The following is a 16,091-nucleotide window of genomic DNA, read 5'->3' as shown; positions in this document are numbered from 1 at the left end:
CTACCCTCGCTGCTGCTGGCCGAGCTGCTTGTGCGTGAGAGCCATCCATTTGCACGACGGTCCCGCCGCCGGGCTCGACGCGGCCGCGTCCGCGATGAGTGATTCGCCAAACCCAGCACGCGCTGCGCTCGCTACTTGCCTCACTGGGCGAGCTGCTCCGTGGCGCCACCCACAGCCGGGTCGAGAGCCCGTTGCCGGTGTCGATGTAGATCGACCTCGCCGGAAGCGGCACGTACTGCCCACCGCGCCGCCGCTCACTGGTTGTGAGCAGGCCGGCCACGTCGAGGTCGCACCATACGGGACGATGGTCCGAGAGCACCCGGTTGAGGAGTGTCCGCGGCTCGGCGGCAACCTCGAACGACGGCCGCGATCGCACTTTCTGTTTTTTTACCAAAGAACGAGAACAGCTCGTGAAAGATGCCGCCCGAGATTGCGTTCGGTGCCACCGACGGCGAGAGCAGAATGTGATCAAGGAGGAGCTTGCGGCCCGCCACGTCGTCAATGACGTCGTTGTGCGTGATGGTGTAAGCGTCGCCTGGTGGTTTCAATACTCTCAGCGCCCTCATCAGCAGCAGCCATGGCGCTATCAGATAGGCGTCATGAACGTCCAGATGAATCCGGTGGCGGTCGATGCCACCCCGACGACAGACTCGGCGACAGCCGATGCAGAGGGCAAGACAGCCACGACGGTTGACGCCAACGAGGTGACCGCCTCACCAGCCCCAGAGGGCATCCAATTAACTACAGCAGTTGCGCCAGCGATACCGCCTCCAGCGGCCGCGGCCGTCCATCCGACGCCAAGCGCGGCTGCCGACTGCAACGACGAAAAAACCGAGCCTGCGGCAACATTGCCCATCGAAGCCTGCCAAGCCGAAGCAAGCGACCCAGCGGCAATGCCACCTGTGGTGAATCCTGTAAAGTAAAGAATAGGATTGACGAGGAAAAGACTGGTGGCGGCACAGGCAGCAGTACGCTTGGCCGTGGTCGTGTCCATAGCTACTCCGGGGGTTGGGGGGGGGGGGGGGGGGGAGAGGTGTGGTTCGGTGACCCGGAATTGCCCCACGCCGTCCAAGTCGCCAACGTTCGCTCGGCGGGCTGTCTTGGCGGCTTGATATTTCCTCGCATGTTGCGCTGTGGCCAGCGTGGTTGCTGCCGTGGCGATGCGGATACGGCTAACGGTGACTGCCGGCGACGCGGCGCGCTCGGCGTATGCCTTCCTCTTTGCCGGCTTTGTAGACCGAGCGTGGTGGAACAAAGGCGTAGTGCTGGTGCGGCGGGTGGGCGTGGCCATCTTCACATCGATCCTCCAGCGCGGCTCTGTGTTTGCGGAAGGTTACAGGTCATGTCCGTCCGTATCGCACCAGCTCGTCGCTGCAGCTGGAGGTGGGTGCGGCGTTGATGGTGATTGTGACCATGCAGCTGCTGTGGAGCGTGTCGCTGACGGCAGATACCAGCTCGACCGCCCTGATGACGGTTCTGTTTGTGGTTGGTAACAGAGTGGTTGTCATAGCGGCGGTGCTGACCATGGCCACGCCGCTGCTTGCCATCGTGAGAGGACGATGAACGTTCAACATCTCGCCCATCTTGCGAGCGGCTGGTCACCGATGGCTGCTTTGACGCTGACCGCTTGATGGCCATGTTGGCTCCACGGCGTTTCTTCTTGCTGCATCGTCGCCATGATATTGCGTCCCTAGCCAAGCTTGTTGCCCTCCTTGAGCCAGTTGCAATTGTGGCTGTATCCATCAAGGTCTGGCCAGAGCTCGGAGTACATGGGACGAGGCGACGACCGCATGCCTCCGCCCGCCCGCCCACCCACCCACCCACTCACCCACTCACCCACCCCTCCCACCTTACCATGTTCGGGCGCGTCCGCAACCGCGTACGCCACACCATAGGAAGTAATGGCCCACCGTCTTCGTCCCCTACTCCTCCCCCTCCGCCCCCTCCGGCTTCCGCTTCTGCTGGTGCCGCTTCCAGCGGTCGTCCTGCTTCACCTGCTCCGGTCGACGGTGGCGCACCCGTGGGTCTCCCCCTTCCTTCTGCCCGCATTGCCATCTCCACAACGTCTACTGTTCCATGGATGACATACCTGTGGAAGCCAACTGAGCTTGAGGCTCACCTTGCGGCTCTTGTTGACCCTGGTGTCGACGTCAAGCCCTCGCCGTCGGTCGCGGACATCCTCGCTTGCGTCGCCGAGCTCCTCGGCCCGGACTCGCGACACGCCTCGCGGTGGGCGGCTATCATGGCCCTTGCGCTCCGCGCGGTCCTCGCTACTGCGCCCGAGCCCAGCGCTCCTGCTTCGGTGCTGCAGCATTTGGTCGACGTCGTTCCCCTCGCACTGCAGGAGCCCATCATGCGCCTGGTTGCCTCTGCGTATTCTCGCCTTGCCGGCGGTGCCGGCGCGCGCCCGCGACTCGAGTCTGTCACTGATCTTGACAACCTCATTGCAGATGTCAACACCGTCCGCACCGCGCCTCTTGCTGACATGCTCTCCGGCACTGCGTGTGTCGAGCCGCTCGGCCAGTGCATTCTGGCACGCTGGCTCATCGGCAGCCTTGCTGCCGGCGTCCAGCCCATCATTGTCCTCGGCGCCTCCAAGATGTCCAAGGGTGAAGCTCAGCGCGCAGCTGTGGCCATTCTAGTCAAAGCGCTAGAGGACAAGCCGACGTGGTTGACCGCGCCGCTGGCTTCGGATCTCCGCACCGGTCTCGCTCAGCTTGCGCTGTACGATGGTGACTACGTCCAGTCGAAGGTGCCCGACGTGGCTCGCGCGAGCGGGGTAAGCGCCGGTGGGCCGGAGCAGATTGTGGCCGCTGCCGCGGGTATGTGCGCCATTGTGGCCGGCAAGGCTCCGCCGCGGTCGCCACCGACGGTTGCTGCCGCTACCGCCACCCCGATCGCCAGCTTTAACGCCATTGCCTCACTCGTGTTCAGCGCCTCGACCGACGCCAACGTCGCGCTCCTCTCGCAGATTCTTGCCCGCGACACTCTTGCCCCGGCGCTGCCGGCTTGCTATCGGCACTCGCTCGCGGCAGGCGCTGTCATCGGCATCGACGCCAAGCCCAACGTCGCCGCCTCAATCGCAAACGTGCTCGCTTCACACGAGTGGATCTACCGTCGTATTCACGGCGGGACCGCGCCGTTGGCTACTGCCCACCGCCTGGCGTCGCCGCTCAGCGACGCGCTAGCGGTGCTCTACGCCGAGGCTGACGCCGGCGCGCCCGCCGACATGGGCATGGACGACAAGCTGAAGCAGTGCGCTGACGCGCTGGCTGCGGCTCGGACTCAGATCGCTACCACAGCATCAGCCTCGAACCGCCGCAAGCGCAAGTTTGCGCTCGACGCCTCCGAGTCGCAGGCTCCCAACAAGCGTGCCCGCCGCGGGCCGACCGGTGAGTCGTGGCTCGCCCTCCTCGCCACCATCTGGCCCACTTTGCCGCGCGATGTCCTGGAAGCTGCCTGCGACGCCGTCGGTGACGGTGGCTCCGCCTGGCTCGCCGAGCACCTGGCTGACGCTGGTGCCGCGCCCGAGGCCATGCACCAGGCCGGCCCCATCCGCGCCTTTGCCGCCTGCCTCGCAGCCGTCTTTGACGTTGTTGGCGCCACGCCATGGATGGACAAGGCGGTCAAGTGGGACGCCGGTCGTCTCGGCCGCCGTCTCGACGCCCTGGGCCACGCCGCTCGCAAACTTGAGCATCTAGACGTGGCGCTGCCGGAAGCGCCTGGCCTCTGCATCGGCATGCTTCCCGATCGTGCCTTTTACGTCCTCGCCGGCATCATGCTCGCTACCGGCGCTTGTGACGCCGAGCGCTGTATCAACTCTGCCACCATCGAGCTCGGCCTCGGCCTCAGTCCGGGCTCGTTTACCCGGTGGCGCAAGGCCATGAGCGGTCTTATCTCGAGTTCGTCGGTCTGGGGCGGTGGCCGCTGTGCCCGCATGATCCAGCACCGCGTCGAGCGCCTCACCGCCTCGGGCGCATTGGGCGCGGCGCCGCTCGTCCCACTGTGGCACTACCTGGAGGCCGAGATCCGCTACCTGGAGTCTGCAGGCTCGCCAGACGTCCTCCACGCCTACCTTCGTGGTCTTGCCGAGGAGACTGCCTTCTTCTGCAACCTCACCAGCGACAGCTTCAGCTTTCTCCACCCGGTCGCCGCCAAATGGATGTACGAATCAGCACTGGCCATCGGCAAGCCCGACGTCGCGGTCGTCCTTGCACAGTTTGCGCCGGCTGTCAAGAACGACGATGTCTTTGACGTCATCCGCGCCAAGGCAAGCAAGCTCCGACTCGCCCCGCTCCTCTACCTCTGGGACCTCGAGCTCATCGAAGGCGTCGCACTTGCCATGCGCCGCTCCGGCCCAATCGGAGAGGCCCAGGCCGCCCGCCTCGTCAGCACCACCCTTGCCGATCCTCTCCGCAACACCAACAACGCGCCCGCCGTTCGCGGTGCGCTTCGCACCGATCTCGCCGCCCGATTTCTGCGCTGGCTTGTCCGCGATGAGCTCTGCATTGTACCTGTGTAAAGCGCGGTCACCCTGTGAGCTCAACCTTCCATTCGTCGCCCGTCACTCCTCTACGCCTCCACGACGCGGCGACGGACATGAACTCTAAAGACATCCTCACACCATGTCTCACCATTCTCTCGCAGTACTCGGGAAACCCTGTCGCACGCAGAGCAGACACCCTCCTCCGCATTGTGCTCATGTCGCCCATCTCGGCAGTGCCGCCGGAACGGCTGGTCAAGTCCCTCATCCCCGTCCTCGTCTGCTTTCTTGCCGACAACGATGTCGACGATCTGCTCGACTCGCTTGAGCGAAGCATTGCTCTCCACAGCTACAATGCAGAAGTAGAAAAAGCATGGGAGGAGCCACCAGAGGCCGACTGTCATGATGCCGACCATGCTACGCCGCTCAGCCCAGCCTTGCCGATCTGCCCGATCTGCCGCGAGGCGAGCGTCGACAGCAAGCTGAGGTGCGGACACTCGTTCTGCCAACCATGCCTTGTCGCCCAATTCCAGTCGCGGTCACGGCGCTGCGGGCTCTGCCGCGCCATATTTGACCTCGATCACATCTCGCTGCTTGACACTCGGTCGTAATCTACCCGGTACGCCTGCCTCGTCGCCCAATTCCGGTCGCGGTCACGGCGCTGCGGGCTCTGCCGCGCCATGTTTGACCTTCATCACATCTCGCTGCTTGACACTAATCTACCCGGTACGTCTGCCCGACCTTGGTTGCTATTCAAATATTTATCACTTTCCTGCCCGTGCACCGGCAGCCGCCGTTGCCAGGTCGTGCATGCCCGACGGAACGATGACCGTCGAGTTGTTCTCGGCCGCAATCTCTGAGAGCGTCTGGAAGTAGCGCAGCTGCAGGGCGATTGGGTTCTCCATGAGCTCCGCCGCCGACTGCAGAATGGTACTGGCCTTCTTCTCGGCCCGCGCGGTGACCAGCTTGGCCTTGCCGTCGCGCTTGGCCTCGGCAGCCGCCGCCAGCGACCGTTGCATGTGCGTGGGGATGACAACATCGGCAATCTCCACGTCGACCTCGATACCCCACTCGTCGGTCTCCAGCTGCATCTGGTCCTTGATCCGGTCATTGAGCGTCCCGCGCTCCTGGAAAATATGCTCCAGTGACGTGTTGCCCACCACCGTCACCAGTGACGCCGCCGCAAGGTTGACCACCGCCTCGCGGTAGTTCTCCACCGCAAACGCAGCCTTGACCACGTCAAAGATCCGCACAAATACCACCGCGTCCACATCAAGCGTCACATCGTCGGTCGTCAACACGCTCTGCCTCGGCACGTCCAGCGACTGGAGCGCCACCGTGTACCGTCGGATCTCCTGCGTGCACGGATTGGCGTGGTACGTCCCGGGCTCGAGCACCCGCGACAGCTTGCCAAACGTCATCAGAATCCCACGCTGGCCCTCGCTGATCTGCCTCACTGGCCCGCAACCACAGCACGCCAGCGGCATGCACGCCGCCGACACACAGATCCCGCCCATCGTCTGTGCACCCTTGAACCACATCGAGCACGCGTCCTTGTCGCCCGAGTGCCCGCCGATCTGGTTCTCTGCCCGCGTCCGCTTCCTCGCCGCCACCTCGCTCCGACTGCTCTTCCCCTTGCGCTTACCCTTGCCGCGGCCCTTGCTCTTGACATAGCTCAACTGCGACACAGAGCCCGACTCCCCGCTGCCAGACAGGCTCGAGCTGCCCTCGTCCTCGGCCGTGTACTCGTACTCAGATTGCGAAGAAGACACTGTCCCCCGTCACACACCACAGTAAGTCCACTTTTACACACGCATATATATACACACACAGGCACACCCTCCCCTCTCCCCTCTTCTTTACGCACTCTCTCGATTCCACGTCGTCAAGTGCTTATCCAACTCCTCTGCAACGGCTAACGGACAAATTCTTGAATTTTTCATCACACGCACACAAACCCAAGCACCATACCCAACCAGCTCGGAACTTTTTCTCCACCCCCCAACATACTCTCAAAGCACACAATGATCAGATACATACACCACTCTCTTCCTCCCGCATGCAAAACTCTTCATCTGTTTTCTACCTTCATCGACCTTCATTCCAAGTACCGCCAATGCATTCCAACCACTACACACGCCACAAAAAATTTAACCACCACCCCCCACCCCCCACCACCCTCCCGACCACCCAAGCCCAGCCCGCCAACTCCACGCGCGCGCGTTGGCTTCAACCCTAACCGCACGCCCACGCCTCTCTCCCACCCACACCCACCCACTCTTCACCCATTTCGTCCGGCATGGACCAGCACGTCATTCCGGCGGACGAGGTGACTGCCTCCTTCCTCGCGCAACATACAGGGCGGAGCGAGGAAGAGCTGTGTGAGGTGAGCGAGTTGCGGCTGGCTCTCGATGCGTCCGAGACTTCAGCTGCTGGACTTGGTGATCACCTCCCTCAACTCGCTGTACTCAATCTCTCAGACTCGATTCTGCCTTCTATTCGTGACTTGGGAACAAGTCTGAGACATGTGACGGTTCTTCATCTTGTTCGTACCTCGCTCAAAGACATCGATGGCATTGCCGCTCTGCCTGCTCTGGAAGAGCTCTATCTCGCCTTCAACGCAATTGCTGATCTCTCGCCGCTGGCCATGCTTGACAATCTGACCGTCCTTGATCTCGAGGCCAACGCTCTCGACTCGCTCGATGCTTTGGAGTATCTTGTCATGGTTCCCTCGCTCGAGGCCCTCTCGCTCGAGGACACCCCGCTCTACGCCCGCTATCCCTCGGTCACCGCAGCTCGGGGTGCGGTCGTACGTCTCCTGCCGGCCGTCGCCTTTGTCGACGACGTCCCGCGCGCAGACGTTCTCGCCGCTGCAGAGAGCGAGCCACCGGCCGATGCCTCCGCCGCAGGCGTTGATCAGGAAGCCGCGCTCGTAGCGGCCTCGCTTGCCCGCGCAGACGCCCCGCTCGCTACCATCTTGCAGGATGCGTACGGTGTTGTCCTCGACGACGAGGAGCGTGCTCTCCTTGAGGCTATCGCCGACATGCGCGCCACTCCTTCAGCCTTTGCCCCGCCCGCTGCATCCATCGCACGTCCCGCCACCTCGGCAGGTCGCATCCTGCCGCCGCGCCCGTCGACCTCGGCCGGTCTCCGCCCTGCAACGCCCGCCGCCGCCGCGCCTATTGCCTCGTCGTCGCCAGCACTCTCAGGCCCGGCCTCAGAGCTTACTCTCGGCCACACTCGCGCCATGTCGGGCAACCCTGCGCTCGCCCTCCGCAAGCGCCGCAAGGCCGGCGTCGCCGTCGCCCCCGCCCGCCAGCGCCCGGCTACCGCCGCAGGCCGCAGGCCGCGCACCGCAGCAGGTCCGCTCTCAGCAGCAGCCACGCACACTGTTGTGCGTGCTGCCGCGCCGTCGCCGTCGTACCACGAACCCGAGGTCTGGCGCGCGCCAGATGCAGATCCCGCTCCCGCCTCGCCCGAGGCCTCGCCGGTCCGCACCCCATCACCGCCGGCCTCGCGCCCGCCGAAACAGTCTGTACCCGCCCGCCACGCGCTCTTTACCCAGCCGCCCGTCGTGCCCGAAGCTCCACGCCGCCGCGTCCTCCGCGCCTCGCGCCGTGCCGCCCGTGGCAAGAAGCTCACTCGCTCCGAGCTTGTCCTCGCCCAGGCCACCTCGGCCGCCCGCCTCTCCCAGCCACTCCCGGCCCCCGCACCCGACGCCGACCTCCAGCGCAAGATTGTGCTCTCTGCTCCGGGAGGCGGCCCTGGTATTCCTTCGCGCCGCGTCGTCGTCGCTCCGGCTTCGCCGGTCCAGCCGAAAAACCCATCCGGTGCCCGTGGTGCCACGCCCGCCGACCGCTAGCGCCCTCACCGCAGCCGCAACCGAAACACCGCGTATCCGATCACGGCCAGTGTCGCTGCCATTGCAAACAGCACCGCGGTGTCGTTGCGGATCTGGCTCTGCGAGTTCTTCATGCCCAACTCGGCGAGAATGACCTCGCCCGAACGAACCTTGCCCGGAAACCCCACCGGGTTGTAGTCGATCTCTCGCTGGCCGAGCTCGTTGACCAGCAGCGCCTCGAGTGCGTACTTGTAGCTCGAGAGCGCCGCCACCGGCTCGAACCCGGTTGCGAGGCTGGCGCTCGAGACTAGAAAGCCCGAAAAGAGCATCGAGAACAGCGAAACCACAAGGACCACAAGGTTGGCCGCTGCCGGTGACGAGACCAGCAACATACCCAGGACCAGCGCAAGCGCCCCGTTCATCCAGTTGAAGCCCACAAGCAAGCCCACAAATCTTGCCAGCGAGCCTACTGTCGGCTCCAGTCCCACCCACGGGTACACGCACAGCCCGTAGAGGAGCGGATGCAGGAGGCCTGGTAGCACCACGTCAAGCATCACCTTGGCGCAGTAGCTCACGCTTGGATACCGGAACCACGCCCCGCGCCGCTCGTACAGCACGAGGGCGAGCTCGCGCGAAAAGGTCCGGATGGCCCCGAGCGAGGTGAGCGCGTTGAGCGCGAGCACAAAGAACAGCAAGCCGCACCGGTTCTGCGCGCCGACAAGATCGAGCGGCATGGCGTAAAAGATACCGCTGAGGAGGCCACACGCTCCCAGCGTAACCCCCAGCTGCATGGTGAGCATCCACGGCGACCGCAGCCAGAACAGTGCCTGCCGCTGCAGCGCCACCCCAAGCTCGAGGCCAAAGACCGCCAGCCCCGCGTCGCCCGCACGTCCAGCCCGCGCCACGGTCCCGCCGACACCACCGCGCGATGGCAGGCGTCGCTGACGGCACTTGCGCTCGGGCCATTCGCGCAAACAGCACTTGCATGGACAATCAAAAAGTCGCCCGGCTCGGCGCACTCGTCGCCGGCGTCGCACCCGGCTGCGCGGTACGCCGCCAGGCATGCGCTCAGCGTGCCGCTCACCACCGCCCTCCCGGCTTCGGTCAGTACCAGGAGCGAGTCGATGCCGGCCGCAAGTAGCCGCTGCGACGGCTGATGGAGTGTGACAACAACCGCGAGCTGGAGCACACGCGCCAGCCCGCGCAACACCCGCGCCACCTGCAGCGCCAGCGCAGAGTCCAGCCCAGACGTCGGCTCATCGCAGAGAAACACACGCGCCGCTTCCGGCCGCGCCACCACCCGCAGCACCCCCAACGCCAGTGCCAGCCGCTTTCGCTCCCCACCCGACAGCGCCGAGGCCGGTCCGCACGCCAACGAGCACCGGTCAGCGCCCACAACTGCCGGACGTCCGTCGGCCGCCGCCGCGCTCGGCATCGGCGCCGCACTCCCGTTGGCATACACATGCGCAACCTCACCCAGCGCAAACACCTCTAGCACCGCCATGACAAGCTCATGCAGCTCGTCGGCGTTCGGGCCGCGCTGCCAAATACACACAGGCCACTGGTGTAGAGCACCTCGTACACCGTGAGCAGAGCCGGCTGCGCGCTGCCATCGAGCACGGCAGTCACGGCGTGAGAGAGTGCATCGCACCGCGCACCGCTCTCGCACGGCACGCTCTCGCCGGCAAGCACGACTGCAGCAGACTCTGATACCTCGCCAAACCGTTCGTCCAGCGGTCGACCCGAGAGAAACGACAGCAGCGTCGTTTTTCCCGAACCAGACGCCCCGAGAATGCCCAGCACGCTTCCGGCGCCCACCGTCCCGTTCACGCTGTCGAGCACAGGCCGCCCACGGATCGCAAAGCCAACCCCCGAAAATGCAAGCACCGGCCCATCGCCCGGTGTTCTCGCCGCCGCCCGTCCTGCCCGCCCGGCGGCACGCATCACAACAGGAAGTGAAAGAAATCGGACAAGTGCATCGTCCGCCGCTTCCTCGCCCTCCACCTCTTGGATCGACGAGCTCAGCAGCGGCATCCGCTCGCTGGTCCTGTCTGCATCCTTGCCTGAGCTGCTGGTCTCGACATACATCGTCGTCGCCCGGCGGATGCAGCTAACGAGCAGACCAAGGCCAATAAGGTACCCTATCAGTGCCAGCGCCGCGCCGCTCACCACGTTGGCCTTGCCGACAATGCTGGGCGCCGGCACTGCCGGAACCTGTGGCGGTGGGATCGCGGGCACACATGCACCGGATCGGCACGACATCTCCAGCGCGCTGCTGCTGCCGAGCACTAGTTTGCATCCAGAGCCGACAAGTGGACACTCGAGAACGAGACTCGCTCCGCTCGCTGTCTCAACCAGCCACTGCGAGAGAGTCTCGTTGCATAGCGGCGGGGTCATGGCGGCGGCAACAGGCGCGCAATCGGCGAGTGGCGCCTGGCAGGTGATGCGGTACACGTTTCGTCCGTCTCCTGCAAACCCTGCCGAGCATCCACTTGCTTTGATCACAGCAAGGGGAAGCGGGATGTCGGCGACGCCGGCGGCAAAGATGACGACCAGGCTCTTGCCATCCTGGGTAAAAACGGCGTCAAACACGAGCTCTCTACCCAGACCATTGTCTATCCGCTCGCTCAACGCATTACTCGGCGGCGCAGAGCAAGTCACAAACCGATCAGCACCTCTATCCAAGGCGTAGGAAAAGTCGAGCACTCTCCCACCTCTGCACGCTTTCCCATCCATCGGCAGCATGCAGGTCGGTCCGCCAAAGCCGTGGCCACACTCTTGCAAACATCCAGGAACGTCAAGACCACGAAAAGTAATCCGTGTCACATTGCTCTCGGCACAAGCAGGCACATCGCAGTTGATTCCGCTCTCCCATCCTGGAAAAACATCACATTGACATGAATCCGAATTGCATGCGCCAGCCTGGCAGCAGCTGGTCCCACACGAAAAGCTGGTTGGGCAGCTCGGACCACTCGGCCTCAGCTCGCCAGCACCGCACATGGCAGCAATAGCCACAAGGGCGAAGAGACCAAGAAGGACACAGAAAATGTGTCGTTGTCGTCGTGCCATGGCCTTGGGTGTCGAGTGAGTTGTGCGCGGCAGGGTGCCGCCGAGTGGACGGCGAGCCCGAGTGCTTCAGTTCGTCCGACCGGCGTCTTTTGGAGTCGGGCAATGGCCATCGTGCCGACAGATGGCGGTCAGTGATGTGTAGTGGGACGAGCGGTGGGACGGCTATTTACACGCTGGTTGGCGAGTGAGTGACACCGCGGCTAGAGGATGCCCTGGTCGTCGTCGTTCTCGAGAGCGACGAGGGCGTTTTCAGAGACGTCGACGGTAAAGGCCTCACCGAGCGAGGGGATCTCGTCAAAAGCGAGCGGAGTGGTCTTGTGGCCGTAGAACGACTCGATGCGCTGGAGGTTCTTGGCGTCGGTCGAGTTCTTGAGAATGAGGTTGATGGCGATGCCGGAGCGGCCGAACCGGCCTGCACGCCCGATGCGGTGGATGTAGGTCGCCGGGTTGGCCATGACGCGTGCGACGTCGTCCGTGGGCATGGAGAGGTTGACGACAATGTTGACCGACTGAATGTCAATGCCACGAGCGAGGACGTCGGTGGCGACCATAACCTTGGTCCGCGCCTCGCGGAAGTCGTCGAGCGCCGCGTCGCGCTCCGACGGCGAGAGCTTGGACGTGAGCATCGAGACCGAGTGCCCGGCGGCAGTGAGCTTGTTGGCAAGGTCCTGCGCGGTGGCCTTGGTGTCGACAAAGATGATCATCTGCCCGACGCTGAGGCGGGCGTAGATCTCGCAGATGACATCAAACTTGGCGTCATCCGAGTCGCACAGCACCGTAAACTGCTTGATCTTCTTGAGGCGGACCTCCTTGTGCTGCAGCCGGATGGTGTTGCACTTGCCGACCGTGTGGGCGGCAAACTCCCAGACGTCGTCGTCAAACGTTGCTGAGAACATGAGAATCTGCACCCCAGCCGGGAGCATGTCCTTGATGCGGATCGAGTTGTCGGCCATGTTGCCGGCAATCATGTAGTCAGCCTCGTCGAGGACGAGCATCTTGACGTCGCTGAGGTTGAGCGAGCCGTCGTCGGCACAGCGGATGACCGTTCCGGGCGTACCCACCACAATCTGGGCGTCGATCGGCGGGCCGGGCTTGGCCTTGCCGCGCCGCTTCTTCTTCTTCTTGTCCTTGTCCTGCGCCACCAGGCACGCCATGGTGTATCCGGTAAACTCACCCATCGATGCGATGGTGCCGTACGTTTGCTGCGCAAGCTCACGAGCCGGTGTAAGGCAGAGCGACTGGGTCTTCGGGTTGCTCCCGTCCACCACAGAGAGCATGCCGACCACAAAGGCAGCCGTCTTGCCCGTACCCGACTGAGCCTGAGCGAGGAGGTTCGAACGCGGCTCTGCCAGAATGAGCGGGAATGCCTTGGCCTGAATGGCCGATGGCTTGCTGAACTTCATGTTGACCCGAATGCCCTGAAGAATGGCATCCGTCAGACCAAGGTCATCAAACGAGTCAACATCGGTGTAGAGCGGCGAGTTCGGGTCGGCCATGGCAACTTGAATCTCAGCCTCACGGTTATCAAGGCCATACCCAAGGCCCCACTTCTTCAGCGCCTCCATCTTTTCAGCAGAAGTAGTAAACTCAGGGTCATCCCCCACAGCAACATTCCCACCATCTGTACCCCTCCCATACAATAAGTATCCCTGTCTCCGTCCCCCCCTCCCCCCCCCCCCCCAAACCTCGGGGCAGGTCGTCGTCTGATGGGATCTCCCGCCCAACTCGCCCCCCCCCCCACCCCCCCCACCCACCCACCCACCCACCCGCCGTGCACCCCTTCCATGGTCACATACCCGAAGCACCAGCAGCACTCGCTGAAGAAGGTGGAGGAGCAGGAGTGGTTGGAGTGAATGAAGCTGTGGCTGCAGCTGCAACTGCTGCCTCGGCGGCTTGCTGCTCTGCCTTGACTTGCTCGGACCACGACATGACGGGTGACCAAAAGCAGTGGAATGTCTTGCCGCAAAGTCGCACTCTCGCCACCGAGCCGACTCGCTGAGCCTCAAAGTCACATCATTGCCACCTCCATCATCATCACCACGCCACCATTGAGCACATTTACCGATGAGCCATTGCCCGCCATAATCACAACGTCGCTATCGCCCGCAGGAATCACGAAATCGCCCTCGCAAGCATAATCCACATAGTCGCCATCACCAATCAAGGACAACTGGCGCGATGGTGCGGTTGGCGACGGCTACAGTTAATGACGTGAACGGATCTGATGTATTGCTCATGGTGAATGTGCCTAGCCTTCCAGAACCAACAGCAAGCAGTCCATCTCTTCCCACTTCCGCACTCAAAGCCAGCTAGAGGTCGAGCGAGGCGTGGAGCGAGACGGTGCCGAGTCGATGCCGCCGCTGCTGCTCGAGAGCAACGAGGGCGGCATCAGCTTGCGAATCAGTCAGCTTGGTAGCCAGATCGTTAAAGAGCTCAGCAGCCTCGTCGTAGGCGCGGCAATGGAGGCTGATGTACGCTGCGCAGCGCGCGCGTGAGAGCTTGGCCGTCAGCAGGCGAAATCACTGTGACTCCAAAAGCATGCGATCTTTGATCAAAAGTCAATTTCCTCTCCCATCAAATCCCGCCCCCCCTCCCCCCCCTCCCCCCCCTCCCCCTTCTTTCCCCTCCTCCCGCACCAACTCATCCCCCCTTGGCTCCATCATCTCCCCTTTGTTTCCTCCATACCCGCCACGATTCTTCCCTCCCAACCAACCAAATCGTCCCCAAAGGCCCTAAAAGACCCCCCCCCCCCCCCCCCCCCCCCCGAACGGCTGACAGTGCCAGCACCCAGCCACTGGCACTTGCCCATCACGAGCTCGTTCAGCCACGCCCACACCCACGCCCACTTCACGCCAGCCAGGATGCCCAAGGGACGGAGTGGCAAAGAACGAGCCCGCAAGGGCACTGCTGCCGGAGATAGGTTTGCTCCCTATGGAGGTGGCAAGTCGTCAAAGGGTGGAGCAGACGGTAGTGGCGGTGGCAAGGCTGGTGGTGGTGGTGGTGGTGGTGGTGGTGGCAAGGGAGGCGACGGTGGCGGTGGTGGTCGTGGTCGTGGCGGTCGTGGTGGCGGTCGGCGACAAGGTGGACGGAATGGTGGTCGTGGTGATTCTGGATCTAATGGTCGTAATGGCGGTGGTGGTGGTGGTGGTGGTGGTGGTAGTGACCGTAATGGTGATCGTAGTCGCAGCTCGGGTCGATCAGGGAATCGGTCTGGTCGTGGTGGTGGCCGATCGGGTGGAAGTGGTCGGTCAGGCAAGTCGGCTAACTACGCCAGGCTCTCGGTCTATAATACTGCCGGCGCTACAGAAGCTGAACTGGTCGACGCCCTGACAGAGCTTGGTGGCGGCAAGTTTCGCTTGGTCGAGGCGGATGTCCAGCCGCATCGGGCCTTTCTGGTCGTCGCCTCAAAGGCCGATGCTGACCGCATCATCAAGGCTCACGAGAAGCCGTTTCGCGGGAAGAAGCTCTCCATTCGCATCCAGCCCGATCCGTCGACCGCAAGTACTCCGGCTGACGGAGCGGGTTCGTCGGGAGAGTCGCGCAAGTCGGCTCGCGGCCAGCCCGAGAGCGGGGGCAAGTCCAGCACTCGCGGCGGGAAGAAGCTGAACGAGGACCAGGTCGCCGCTCTGGAAAAGTACATTGCCGACATGTTCAATGCAGAGACCGGCATGCTCAACCTCAATGGCATGTCCGACGCTCCGCAGCTCGCCGACGTCCCGGTCTCGTTTGCCGCCAAGTCGTTTACCTATGCGCTCCTGCAGGGCATTGCCAAGCGGGCGCACGGCACCGTCTCGCTCTCGCTCGATTCGAACCGCATCTCCTGGCTCTCCAACCTCCGCGAGCTTGACCAGTACGCGCCGGCGCTGCTGCATCTCTCGCTGGCCGGAAATGAGATCGGCAGCGTCAATGATCTCGAATCACTCTCCAAGCTCGAGGCGCTCGAAGTCCTCAACCTGGCCGACAATCCTGTCGCCGCCGCCACCGCCTCGCGCTTCGACTACCAGTCGGACGTCACAGCCTTCTTCCCCAACCTCAAGTGGCTCGACAACATTCCGGTTGAACCGCTCGTCACCTTTGCGCTCCCCCCGGGCCTCCTCGACTCGGCGCCGGTCAACATCAGGACGCTCGAAGCACAAGGCTCGTACGCCGACTCGCCGTCGACAACCGACATCGTAGGCGCTTTCATCGCTCGCTACTTTGAGTGCTACGACGGCGACCGAAGCCAGCTCCTTGCTGCCTACAACGAGTCGGCCTGCATGTCGCTCTCGGTCACCCATCCCGACGTCAACGGCCGCACCCCGCCGGGCATCCGTGACTACGACGAGGCCGCACGCTCGCTTAGTGAGACCTCGCTCGATGTTCTCACCTCCCGTCTGCACTCGACAAACATTGCCATCATCTCGTTCCTCCGCTCCATCCGCGCCACCGTCCACGACCCGTCGTCGTTCATCGTCGACACCGCTGTTGTGCCTGTCGCTGCCACCTCGGAGCCCATGGTCACCGTCTCCATCCACGGCGTCTTCCGCGAGGCCGACGAGAAGCAGATGCTTCGTGGCTTTGACCGGACCTTCATCATTGCCGCCTCGCCGCCCGGCTCGCGCGCCGCCGCCTTGGGCTGGCCTGTCGTCATCCTCAACGACATGCTGCACATCCGGTCCACGGGCTTTGCCTACTAGACCTTGCCCTTTACGGTCGCTC

General features: G+C 63.6%; 8 protein-coding genes across 8 annotated transcripts; 3 read left to right on the top strand and 5 right to left on the bottom strand.

Moving 5' to 3' along the window:
• Positions 1-391: 391 nt before the first annotated feature.
• Positions 392-994, bottom strand: AMSG_10080 (uncharacterized protein; the record flags this gene model as incomplete). The annotated part of the gene is made up of 2 exons (XM_013898457.1): positions 392-561; positions 606-994. Coding segments are annotated over 2 exons (558 nt in total), but the record flags the coding sequence as incomplete, so codon positions are not given.
• An 861-nt stretch (positions 995-1,855) lies between these two features.
• On the top strand, positions 1,856-5,207 carry AMSG_12317 (uncharacterized protein; the record flags this gene model as incomplete). The annotated part of the gene is made up of 3 exons (XM_013898467.1): positions 1,856-1,879; positions 2,099-4,510; positions 4,648-5,207. 3 exons carry the CDS (start codon positions 1,856-1,858, stop codon positions 5,092-5,094), a joined length of 2,883 nt encoding a protein of 960 aa, XP_013753921.1. The 3' UTR covers positions 5,095-5,207.
• A 22-nt stretch (positions 5,208-5,229) lies between these two features.
• On the bottom strand, positions 5,230-6,521 carry AMSG_10077 (uncharacterized protein; the record flags this gene model as incomplete). Its single annotated transcript, XM_013898456.1, has 2 exons — positions 5,230-6,254; positions 6,494-6,521. 2 exons carry the CDS (start codon positions 6,519-6,521, stop codon positions 5,248-5,250), a joined length of 1,035 nt encoding a protein of 344 aa, XP_013753910.1. The 3' UTR covers positions 5,230-5,247.
• Positions 6,522-6,782: 261 nt separating this feature from the next.
• AMSG_10076 (leucine-rich repeat-containing protein 56) lies at positions 6,783-9,104 on the top strand (the record flags this gene model as incomplete). Its single annotated transcript, XM_013898455.1, has 3 exons — positions 6,783-6,812; positions 6,913-6,947; positions 7,007-9,104. 3 exons carry the CDS (start codon positions 6,783-6,785, stop codon positions 8,343-8,345), a joined length of 1,404 nt encoding a protein of 467 aa, XP_013753909.1. The 3' UTR covers positions 8,346-9,104.
• Positions 8,024-10,936, bottom strand: AMSG_10075 (ABC-type cobalamin; the record flags this gene model as incomplete). Its single annotated transcript, XM_013898454.1, has 4 exons — positions 8,024-9,280; positions 9,316-9,864; positions 9,900-10,892; positions 10,928-10,936. 4 exons carry the CDS (start codon positions 10,934-10,936, stop codon positions 8,351-8,353), a joined length of 2,481 nt encoding a protein of 826 aa, XP_013753908.1. The 3' UTR covers positions 8,024-8,350.
• A 609-nt stretch (positions 10,937-11,545) lies between these two features.
• AMSG_10074 (ATP-dependent RNA helicase DBP5) lies at positions 11,546-13,346 on the bottom strand. Its single transcript, XM_013898453.1, has 2 exons — positions 13,190-13,346; positions 11,546-13,014 (listed from the first exon to the last, which is right to left on the bottom strand). The coding sequence occupies exons 1-2, from the start codon at positions 13,320-13,322 to the stop codon at positions 11,594-11,596; spliced, it is 1,554 nt and encodes a 517-aa protein (XP_013753907.1). The 5' UTR covers positions 13,323-13,346; the 3' UTR covers positions 11,546-11,593.
• Positions 13,347-13,702: 356 nt separating this feature from the next.
• Positions 13,703-14,037, bottom strand: AMSG_10073 (uncharacterized protein; the record flags this gene model as incomplete). Its single annotated transcript, XM_013898452.1, has 2 exons — positions 13,703-13,869; positions 14,034-14,037. The coding sequence occupies 2 exons, from the start codon at positions 14,035-14,037 to the stop codon at positions 13,703-13,705; spliced, it is 171 nt and encodes a 56-aa protein (XP_013753906.1).
• A 473-nt stretch (positions 14,038-14,510) lies between these two features.
• Positions 14,511-16,069, top strand: AMSG_10072 (nuclear RNA export factor 1; the record flags this gene model as incomplete). Its single annotated transcript, XM_013898451.1, has 2 exons — positions 14,511-14,601; positions 14,646-16,069. The coding sequence occupies 2 exons, from the start codon at positions 14,511-14,513 to the stop codon at positions 16,067-16,069; spliced, it is 1,515 nt and encodes a 504-aa protein (XP_013753905.1).
• Positions 16,070-16,091: the final 22 nt, after the last annotated feature.

This window comes from Thecamonas trahens (genome assembly GCF_000142905.1).
Source record: "Thecamonas trahens ATCC 50062 unplaced genomic scaffold supercont1.55, whole genome shotgun sequence".
Taxonomy (NCBI): domain Eukaryota; order Apusomonadida; family Apusomonadidae; genus Thecamonas; species Thecamonas trahens.
Note: the sequence above shows the minus strand (reverse complement) of the source record. Positions and strands in the feature narration are given on the sequence as shown.